Raw genomic sequence first — 11,680 nt, 5'->3', positions numbered from 1 at the left:
TCATAATGCTAACACTGCTCATTTGTATTGTTTGTCACATCTACACAACAAACTAAGGAAACCTTTGACACGGAGCCTAGCCTAATGCAGTCTATGGGAACTGCCGCTTAATTCTGCTCATTGTCTAAGGGAAATAAGCTTGGATCAAAAAAAGAGGGTCCCTCATCCATTTCTCGCTCTGACTTTGTCCTACGAATACTAGTCCCTATTTTTCGCCTTGTTTCTGACAGAACCCGAAATGGCAAATCTCAAGTCTGTGCAGGACTCTCAGACAGGTACTTTCAGTGGGCATCCTGGCAGACTGCAGCATGTCCTCAGATAAAGCAAAGCTAAAAGCCTAGCTGTTCCCCAAAGCTTTTAGCTCACACCTGCAAAAATGAATAAGCTAAAGGCTGTGCAAAAACCAAGGACATTTAGCAGAATTTTGGCCAGATGAAATGAACTGAAACACCGGGCATGCATGCATGCACACATGCACGCAAATGCGTCAACACACAATGAATGTAGGGACACTGTTGTCATTGTGGGAATGCCTTAAGTAACTGGACAGCAGCACAGTATTTGTGTCGGCCGAACTCCAGCACATTTTATTTTAGGTGAAATAATGATTGAGGTTAAAGTGCAGAATGTTCACTTTAATTTAGTTATCACAGCTACAGTGCTGTACAAATGTAAGAGACCACCCGTCATTTATTTGCCAGTCAAAATGGTCATGACCTTTTTTTTTAGCACTAGGAAAAAAAAAAAGACGCACAGAACCCGCACTCAACTAAATATAATAGCTTTTTTTTTCAATGACGTGTCCACACTTTGCCTTTATTACAGCTTCCATTCTTTTCCATTTTATCACACCTCCAAAGTTCAGACTGAGAAGTTGGTTGCATTTTCTGCTTCTCGTGATCCCATCTGAACTCCAGCTTTGGAAGATTTGTTTATTTCCACTTATTTTCCTTTGACTTTCCCTTTTCTCATGCAAGTGAACCCAATTTATTCAGACATATTTCCTGAAAATGAAAACTTGCTCTTTTTGCTGTTTTGACTGGAAATCAAAAAGTAATGAAGACTAGTCTCTGACTTTTGCACAGCACTGTATACTGAATGAACCTTATAAAATCACAGCTTTTTTACACATTGCCTCCCCATTTTAGGGGATAAGTGCTCAATTATTTCTTGAGCTGTTGCATCATTAGCATCAAGTTGCATCATGTTCAAGACAGCTAGCGAAAGGCCTAGAGCTGATTCAAGATCTGGGGTCTGTTGCTATTGTCACTCAACATGAGGACCAAAGAAGTGTTAGTGCAAGTACAGCAGGTCATTATGAGGCTGAAAGAATTAGAATAGGTCAGTCAGATATATTCAAAACATTAGGTGTGTCAAAAGTAACTCGGTGCACTGGATGACATGAACACATAGTACTGAATAGATAAACAACCCTATTCAGAATGCAGGCAGAGATGTCACAGAGTACTATGAAGTGAAGAATACCCAGCATGATGCAAACTGCTGGTCTCAAACATAAAAAGCCAAACTAAAAAGGACTTCAGTGGACAAACTAAAAAGGAGTTCAGGGACAAATTCTTTCGGACAGATGTGAAGATGTAATGAAAAAACGAAAGCATGGATAAAAAATGGAAACACTGTGGCATGGGCATGTATGGCTGACAATGGAACTGGCTCACCTGGCTTTATTATTGACTGCTGATGACAGCAGCACAGCGAATTCTGAAGTGTACAGAAGCATTTTAATTGAACCGATCCAACCACATGTCTTAAAACATGGTGCTTTACCCACCTTGCAGCAGGACAATAATGCAAAACATGCTACTAAAGCAACTGTGGAGTTTTTCAGAGATAAAAAGTGGAATTTTCTACACTGGCCAAGTAATTTCACTTATTGAAGACTGGATTGAAGGCTGAAACTCCCTCAAGTGAGCAGGAACTGAATTGGGTTGCATTACAGACCTGGCAGAGAATCACCAGGGAAGATATCCATTGCCTGGTCATGTCTATGAATCTTCGATTGTAAAGGATTTGCAACCAAGTGACAATTTCATTTAGGTTTTTTGTTAATTCTTCATCTGTCTTTGAGTTCAGGCTGAAATTCTGTACTTTAACCTCATAGTCACTGTATCATTTCAAATCCAGTGTCCTGGAATACAGAGCCAAAACAAGAAAACTGTGTCACTGTCTGATTACCTACAGACAACATGTAACTGACGGCAATACAAATATTATTAGAAGTACGCTCCATAAATAAGCGCTTCACCAAACTACTGGATAGCATATGTAAATAATGTTACATCAAATGGATTTTTGGGGTTACGTGAAGATTAGAACATCACAAGAGGAAGTAATGTTAAGATATGACATATTCAGACTGATGGCAGAAATGTAGCATATAATGCTTTCCGGTCCTAAAAATGTAAGTCATGTAAATGATAACACAAGGACCACTCATGTCTTCTTTTTCATCCACTTTGCAAGTCTCTTCACTCAAGGACCCAGGTGATGAGTACAGAAATAGATGGAAAGAAACTGAAATGCAAGTAAAAGCATGGGTACATACTGTGCTAATTTCAGACTCTACTGACCAAATAACCAAGGCCATACTGAATATATTCCAATATACCACATTAGGCACATACCTAATTATATGTTTTATGTATCAGTATAAATGCTTTTGTAGCCCCTTGAAAGGGGGAGGGGGCAACTGTTTATGTAGAATGCGTCTGTTTCTCGCTAAAACACATATGGTAATAAAACATGTATTTACTTCCTGAAATATGCTAAACCTGGAAAGTTCTATGACATTAGTACAATCTTAGCAAAAGTAGAATGCTATGCAGTAACGTGAAGTATGTGAACTTTGTATGTGTATTTGCACAATAAGCGGTTTTCCAAGCGCCACTGCATCAGTCTTATCCTCTGCAATTTCAGAGTGGATGGTGTATTCAGATATCTAACTTGTTTTGTGGACAGATCTTTGGCAATTATTGTGTTAATCAGTCATCTCATTATCATTTAATGTGTACAAAACATCTGGCGGCAACGTACAATGTAGAGCACAAACAAATTGAATTTTAGTCTTGGCACTATGATAAGACACGGCACAACATACAGAACCGTTATTAATTTCAGGGAGGAAAAACAAGTCTGCTTGTTTAAATGGCAATATGCTTTGTTAGCTTGAGTTATGTCAACCCTGTTTGTTTTGTGCATTCAATCTGTGAACCAGGGAGGACGCCACATTTCTCTGTAGTCTCCTTGGAAGTCGCAGATCTAGAGCTGCGCACACTGTCACTAACTGCAGATATTACCAGTTGCCAAGTCTACCAACCCAAATTAAATCATTCATTAAGGTCCAAAGCATGCCTGCAATGTAGCTCCCATAGAACTGTTCCCTTGCCAATAGTGCCAAAGGCCCTCAGCATTTTTGACAGAATCCAAATAAAAATAGTCAAAGCACTGAATTTCCAAAATGAATTGAATGTGCTATAAATGATACTCTAGGAAAAAAACTACACCCCTTGTGTCAGTCTGTAGTTCGTTTATTGCCATGCTTCAAAGAAGCCTCTTTTCTCTCTTATTTCATTTGTTCCAACGAGATGCTTGTCTTTTTTCTCAGTATGGGGGACGGCGTGGGCGAGGGCGGGGTGGGGGGATGGAGGAGAGGAATACTCCTTCGATTTCCAGAGAACAGATGGTGAACATGTGTTTGTGTTTCATACATAAACATCAGACGCAGGGCCGGACAGCACTGGCCTTGTGGCTGGCTCTCTCTCACAGGAAGGACACAGAGCGGCCTCCCTCCCTCAGTGGCATGGTGGGGTACATTGGCTTGAGGATGTGGTCGTTACCTGGGTTGCTGCTACTGCCGCCGTTCTGGTTTGCCGTTTGGTTGCGAATGTCTCTGCGGTTGATGGTGAATGCCGTGATCATCTCGGAGCCATAGTCCCTGCTGTCGGGTGCGGCGCCGGGAACGTGCCTCAGGTGACCGTCCCCCAGGCAGGTCATGGAAACACGGGCGTCATCGCGGTGTTGCAGCTCATGTTGTCCTTTCCCGGCAGGCGACGGTCGTTGAAGGTGTGCATGTTGATCACGGCGTCCGTCTTCACCATGGCCGGCGGCTGGTGGTGGCGCCTGTGCTTCACCCTTCTCTCGCACGTGAACGACAGTCTGATCTCTTCCACCACCGCACTGCAGAAAGACCTCTTGAGGGAAAAAAAGACACATGGTGGGGTAGGGAGAAAGCAAAAGAGGAAGTAAGTACACCCATGTCCAATCAGTGTGACGGCCAGACTCTCAATGCGCTAACTGTGGGGAGTGGGAGAAACATGAATTGAGGTTAACTGGGCATGACACCATGGTAAATGATTTTTCTAGCCATTTTTTAAGCTCTACCCTATTACCTTTAAGGCCATGTCCAGTGCAACCCTTTTGTCTAATAATAATTGGCAAATGCACAACTCCTCCGTGTTCCTTTCTGACATCTGCTATGACTAACAGGGGATTCGTTTTCCATGCTCTAATTAGTAATCATCTGCTTAAACACAATAAATGTAGGAATTGCACACAGCAATAATCACAATGTTTTCCTACAAGATGTTTCCAAACGCTTCCCATATCAGCTGTGACGTAAGCACTTTCAATATGGGGAATCTTACTCTTGGCTCATGGAGCAGGCTGCAATTTTTTTAAGCTTAGTTCATGAAATAGGCTGTAATTTATTTTGTGCATTCAAACAAAGTTAGATCTCTCTACAAGTGTAATTTGTCAACAACATCCAAGGAAAATGACCCTCTGATCTTAAACTATAATTACCAGTAAAACCCTGAAGGTTTTCCTCACTTTTTAGGATAAGAGTTTGATGTAATATATAAACAGTGTTAAATTTTCAAAACATTCGATTCTCTCCCCAGTCCGTAAATTCTATATATGGAAGCTAAGTTGCAAAAATCAGCCTGTACTGAATTCACTGTTTTTGTGATAGCCCAAAAACCAGCATATTTACATATATCTGTTCATTCTGCCTATAGCAGTTTAGCTCCTCCCATTCTCTGTGAAGTTAAAAGGAGTGTTTCTGCTTGGACTGTTTTTGAATGAGGCACAATGTAGGACATCCAGTCAAAACATAAATGTAGGTCTTAAAGGCACAGTAACAAAAACAGCCTGTTTTAATTAAAACAGATAAAACAAGGTTGGAAAATGATCGTGTAAAACTGAATTCTTACTGTTTCTAGTACATAAAAACACACAAATTTCATCATTGGTCTTCTGGGAGAAATTAAAATACAAGAAAAAGTAGGATATGGGACATTTAGCTTTATCATGAATTTTCTCATGATTTTCAATCTCTTTAATGCTACTTTATCACTGGAGTGATGGTTAATATTGTGAGTTCTTGTGTGTAATGAGGATTATTATACTAAAACAGCCCACACGCATATGCCATATAAAGTACAACTCCATGTGTGTCTGTAGGCTCTGTATGCTAGATGGCAAATGTTTTGAATCTGTGGTACCTTTGGCTTAGATATGGTTTAGTAAATGAAAATGGCAAAAAATGGAAAAGGAGTCTATATATAAAGTTCAGAAATGTAAATTACTAACATGTTTCTTGTGTGAAGTGCAGGTGTTTCAGGTAAAGGCACAGAAAACATTTTGTCTTAAAGGAGCAGTGTCAAAAATCCTGAAATCAGAAAAAACTACCTAAGATAAGGTATGGACAATTTAAAAAAAATAGTGACAAGGATAGATAAACACCAGCAAATAGTTCACGGAGATGATAGCGATGCCATTAGGTAACACTTCAGCAGATGACTTTAAAATCACCTCACTGCTGTATAAATAGATTTGCTGTTATAATGATGCATTAATTAGATAGAAATTGCAGGGGATGCTATGTTTATTTTCTACAACAAAGCTCATTAACCTATTTAATTTGATCTGTTATCATCCACATTAATGTTTTAATTAATTTTATCTTTCATATTAACATCTACAATGTCAGTATAAGTGTTGGTATGAGTACACAATTCTATACAATGTTAGAACAAAACCACCATAACAGAGATTTATAATGCCTAGACCTGCTACTTTCAACATGAAAAGAACAGAACCTCCTGCTCCAGCTATAGAGAATTACTGAACAGCTTGTCCCATTGCTAATACAATACATCTACAATGGAACCAATTAATCATTGAATCATGAAGCTACAGGCTATATTCACACATTTTGATGGTGCATTTCTGTGTTTTTTTCCAGACAGCTGATACTTGAGTGGTCTGTCATTATAAATCATCAAATTCAAATAATAAAACTCTTTACAAATATACCATTGTGAAATCATGATGCACCACTGACTTTGACAATTTTCTGTCAGAACTGTATATTTGAAAAGCTCTTTTTGGTTGATGTTGCCAGCACTGCCTGTTTCCAACTGTTAAACATGATGACATGAATTCAGCTGGTATGAATTATTCAAAATGCGTGTAGTAATATTCCAACAAATGTTCAGTATTCCAACAAATAATGATGCTATTGTGAAGACAAAAGCTAGGCAAACTCCTTATTATCTACTTTATGTGGAGGTTCATTAAGCTTTAAAAATGTTTTTGACACTTAAACATCTCATTTACAAAAATGGTTCTTTAAAGAAGGTTCTTTAGAGAACCAAAAATGTTACTTTGGCATCACCTTTATTTTTATCAGTAAAATGGGATATCACCTCATGTGTTTCTGTTTTCATCATATCCTGTTATTCATTCCATTTCAATGTTTTGAAAATAAAAACTTTCAAAACTTGCTGTTTATGCATGAGTCCCCGCCATCCCGCTGACCCGCACTGCCTTACCCAGCTCCCTAATGCTTTTTGTTTCATGCATACTAAAATCACCTGGAGAAGCCAAAGGAATTTCGAGTCCAAGTCACAAAAAATAGCCACAACCTCTCTTTGAATCGTGACTCACCTGTTCACGCTCTGCTGTCTTCCGAAGCTTGTAGATGAACTCCCCTATAGCCACAAAGACGGAGAGCACCAGGCCTGAAGCCAGCACGATGAAGATGCCACCCAGGTTCTGGATGCCCATTGGGCCTGCTTCGTAACGCTCGTCTTCCTGACAGCTGCTTCCGCTCCACCACTTCTCTTTCAGCACGTGCAGCCGCCCATCCTCCAGCAAGCTCAAGATGGCTATGGTCACTTTGTCCCTGTATGGAGAGCCTGGGGGACAAAGTTGCGATAAACATACATATTGTGTTAAGTCCAATGATTAATGAGTTATGTGTCAACATTGTGCGCAGCCTGAATCACATTTTTCTGCTCAGTGAAAGATGTTCAACATCAAAACAAAAGCAAAAGACAGAAGTGCAGACTTAAATCTGCTAAAACTGAATATAAATGCATCAATTGTAAATGTAATTTATTATGTAACAATGTAATTAATATGTAATTATTTAATAATAGAGCAACACTACAGCAATAACTAATAAAGGTGGTGCTGGGTCAGGTCAATTCATATTTGAAGGGCCATGTTATACCAGGAAGACCTACTGATCTGTAGGACAGGAGTGATTGCTGTAAGTGTCGATATGTTATGTGCAGTGTTACCTTTGGGGGTGCCAATGCCGTAGCCCTTGCTGTCAATAATGCCTCCAACTTGGGTTAGGTTACAGTTCCTGCGAGTCACATATTCAATGGTAGTAGACTCCATAAGCAAGGCATAGTCAGACTTCAGGACCCTTTGGATACCATCTTCAATTGACTTGACGAGCGATGTACTCTGTTTGCTGCTCATGAAGGCCCACATCTTCTCAAATGTTGATACCCTGGATTTCTGGAAAGGAAAAAAATCATCTGGCACCATTTGGCATTTGGGTCTCAGAGGAAACTATTGGCCACTGTCCCATCTTCTTGTCTTCCCTGTCACTATGCAATGCGCTGTACCAGCTGTACCAGACATGCTGTAGACTGCACAGCTGTGTGCTTGGCCAATACTTGTTACAGATTCACACATACAGTGGCCCTAAAAAGTATCTGGACATTTGTGCCATATTTAAAATGTAGTTTGTTGTGTTAAGAAATAAAATATCAAACCAAGTGATGTTTATTTTAAACAGATTGTTTCAAGATTGTAATTTTCTTTAGTGGAGTATTCTTTCAAAAATTGGCTGGTGTGTTTCACATTATTGCCATTTGAACAATGTCTTTCCAATTCCTTTGTACACTTCTGAGTTCATTATCACAACAGTGAACAAAGGCTCACCAACGAGATCATAACAAAAACAGCCCCAGACTTTGAGGTTTCCACCTCTATGCTTTACCGTACTCTTAATGCAGTCTGGATGTAATTAGTCTTCAGGCTTTCTTCACACAAAGACTTCCATAAGATTGATAATGTAAAAGTGTTTTTCCCTAAAATGAATATCATTTTGTTACAGATTTTATCCTAAAAAACCTTTTTCATGTTTACTGATGTGTAAAGTGTTTAAATACTTTGAGAGGAAACTAAAAATGCTGGAGGAAGGGTCAGAGAAGGGTCAAGGTTTGCCCTTCTGCATTGAGAGAAACAGTGTAGTACCATGGCATAATTTCTAGAGGGGAAGAAAGGGTTAAAGCCCTTCCAATAATGACTTGGTCGTTTAACACCCCTCCCAATAATTAATTTCAATAATTATTATGTGGCAATAAAACATGACAAAAATATTGAGTTTACTGATATAATAAATGCTACTATAAATACATTTATATGTATTACTAACTCAGTTATAATGAATATTGATTATGAATTATGAACCATTTTGTTGCCCCCTCCCCAGTGCTAAAAATGTGGTAATGTCTGAGCTTATACAGACATTATCTGTGGTTGTGGTAGCACTTAGACGGGGCAGTCGTAGGCTGGAGGTTAGGGAACCAGCCTTGTGACCAGAAGGTTGCCGGTTCCATCCCCTCAGCTGACAGTACATGACTGAAGTGCCCTTGAGCAAGGCACCCAACCCCCAACTGTTCCCTGGGTGCCGTGGATAGGGCTGCCCACCGCCCTGGGCAAGTGCGCTCACTGCCCCCTAGTGTGTGTGTGTTCACTAGTGTGTATGTGGTGTTTCACTGCATGGATGGGTTAAATGCGGAGGTCTAATTCCGATGTGTTCAGACACAGTTGGCTAAAAGATTCATTCGTTCATCATTTCTTTCATTTCATTCATTCATTCATTTCACTTAGTTAAATCTAGCTGATCTGACTGGCTGTAATATATTTTTCCTAATAGAGGAGTTGGAGAAGGCACACATTGCAAGATATTAGGTTTTACTTTGAGGTCACAGTAAGTAACTGCCTGATGGCTAACTGTCTAAGTCAGAATCAGAATCACTTCTGAAAACCACTGTCTGTAAACACAGTTCGCCACTGCATCCACAAATGTAAACTAAAACTCTACCATGCAAAGACGAAACTATACATAAACAGGATTCAGAAATGCCACCGCCTTCTCTGGGCCTGAGCTCATTTAAGATGGACTTAAGCGAAGTGGAAGAGTGTCCTGTGATACGACGAATCAGAATTTGAAATTCTTTGGAAATATATTAAAAAAACAAAAAAAACAATGAACAGTTCCAACATTTGATTTGTTTTCAATTAAATGTAGGGTTTAAATGATTTGCACATAATTTCATTCTGTTTTTATTAACATTTTGCACCCCAACTTTTTCGGAAATAGGGTTGTAGACCAACCACTAAAGCTATTGAAAAGGTTGGAATTATTGTGGTGAGATTAGTCGTATTTTTGCATATTTTTAAAAGCTGTTTCAAAAATCGTATGCTTGTTTAAAAAGTTATGCCCTTGTGTAGGACTGTAAAAGGGCTTGTAAATTAAGTAATGAATACAACTAAAATGTAGGGAAAAAAAAGGTGCAAACAGCCAACCAAGAAGTGAATCGTGCAACAACGTCACTATCGGTACATTAACATTTACATATTTGCAACAATGCAAACATCCTTATACAAATGAGTAATAAGTGCAGATGGTGTGTAATTAATAATGCATGCACACATACACACACACACACACACACACACACACACACACACACACACACACACACAAACATACACACACATACAGACACACACATTCACACACACGAATCAAATGAGCATTTAGTTTCTCCTGGGCTTTGGCTCCATTACTGTGAGATTTTCAAACTCAGCACTAGGCAGTGCTGTTGTTGACATTGTTCTGTTAACCTTGAGCACCTGTTATTCTTTCCCTCCCTCAAATGCTGTTTTCCCTGGTGTCTCACACTATAATTGAAAGTGGCTGGGAATTGGCTTGAGCCTTGGACTCCTTAAGAATGAATAAGCAATAGAACAAACCACTGACACTGATTCAAGCAGCTTCTTTTTTTCCCTTTATATTAATGTATTCATAATCTATTCTCACCATTGCTGTGCTTGGCTTACTGCATATAATAACATGGTGAAAAGCAGGAATGAAGAATGAGGAAAAAAAAGAAAGGAAAAAAAAGAAAAAAGAAAAAGCAACATCTCTAATCTGGGAAAAAAGGCTACGCTGTGTTGGATTAATAGAGCCCTACTTGATTTGCAGTGAGTTTAAATGGCATTTCATGCTATTCTACAAGGAGGTCACGTTAGCTACCATAGCTAATCACAGATAATTACTGGCTCAATTCCATCAAGCATCTGAATTCACACAAGAGAATTACAGAGTGTGAGTGCTCTTTGATTACACTCAATAAAATGTTAAATTAACATTTCATGTTTCAGGTTAGGTAAGATGATCTTCAATTCAGTTCTCAGAGACTTTTCGTGGCTGAAGTTTTTGACTGCGTTCCTTTAACTCGTCTGCCCCAGTCAAGCTCGTTACTCCTCTCCTTGCTGACAGCAGTGATGGTTTAATTGCAAACACCTGTCTCTCTAATCTTGTTTTTTGATACTGCAATCATGCAATACACTCCAAGAAATGTAATGTTTTACTTGATTGGACTGAGAATAGAATGTGATGGAGTGGGCACAAACGGTTTGTACAGACATATAAAGCTCCATTTAAATCTCTCATAGCCATACATCCAATTTCCTTTTGAAAGGTGAGCTATGACTGAGGTGTCTCAGTATTTTTAGATTGGCTCACAGCTGAAAACAGTCAGTTCCTTAACATGAATCATTCAGAAATGCTGAGGTACGCTACAAAACAGGGTTATGAGAAAGCATATGAAGGGGAAAAAAACCCAAAAAATCCAAAAAAACAAAAACCAAACATGACAGTTTCCAGGCAGCAAAAACCAGAGAACCATATTCTGACTGAATTTATACATATGTAATCACCCGTCTAAGCACTACATGGATTTGCACCATTTATTAGGAAATTTCTGGCATTTCTGCTAAAGCATCAGAGTAAAAGTTCAAAATAATAAAATAAATAACATGTAAAATCCTATAGGGAAAAGATCAAACTTTGCTACAAGGAAAAAAAATCATTATGGAGGAAAACTTCAAACAGTCTACAAAAGTGGAGGAGCTGAAGAATTTGCCTTTGCAGTGGGAATTATGATCTAACTAGAAATGGAAAAAAGGAGCTTGAAAAAAAAGTCTTTTGTGGAATTGTATTGATTTTTTCCTTTCTTGCTCAGCACGAGAAGGAAAAAAAAAAGTTCGTGTTTTTGAAAAGTTG

General features: G+C 39.0%; 1 protein-coding gene across 1 annotated transcript in view; it reads right to left on the bottom strand.

The window, feature by feature from the left end:
- Positions 1-3,635: 3,635 nt before the first annotated feature.
- The window catches only part of LOC118819060 (glutamate receptor ionotropic, kainate 3), a 121,468-nt gene continuing 113,423 nt past the window's right edge, over positions 3,636-11,680 (bottom strand). The window contains exons 14-16 of the mRNA XM_036586680.1: positions 7,608-7,833; positions 6,970-7,220; positions 3,636-4,209 (exon numbers count right to left, since the gene is read on the bottom strand). Of these exons, the coding sequence (XP_036442573.1) occupies positions 3,781-4,209; positions 6,970-7,220; positions 7,608-7,833 (906 nt within the window). The 3' untranslated portion in view covers positions 3,636-3,780. The remainder of the gene's footprint in view (positions 4,210-6,969; positions 7,221-7,607; positions 7,834-11,680) is intronic.

Source organism: Colossoma macropomum, unplaced genomic scaffold (genome assembly GCF_904425465.1).
Source record: "Colossoma macropomum unplaced genomic scaffold, Colossoma_macropomum, whole genome shotgun sequence".
In the NCBI taxonomy this organism is placed as follows: domain Eukaryota; kingdom Metazoa; phylum Chordata; class Actinopteri; order Characiformes; family Serrasalmidae; genus Colossoma; species Colossoma macropomum.
Note: the sequence above shows the minus strand (reverse complement) of the source record. Positions and strands in the feature narration are given on the sequence as shown.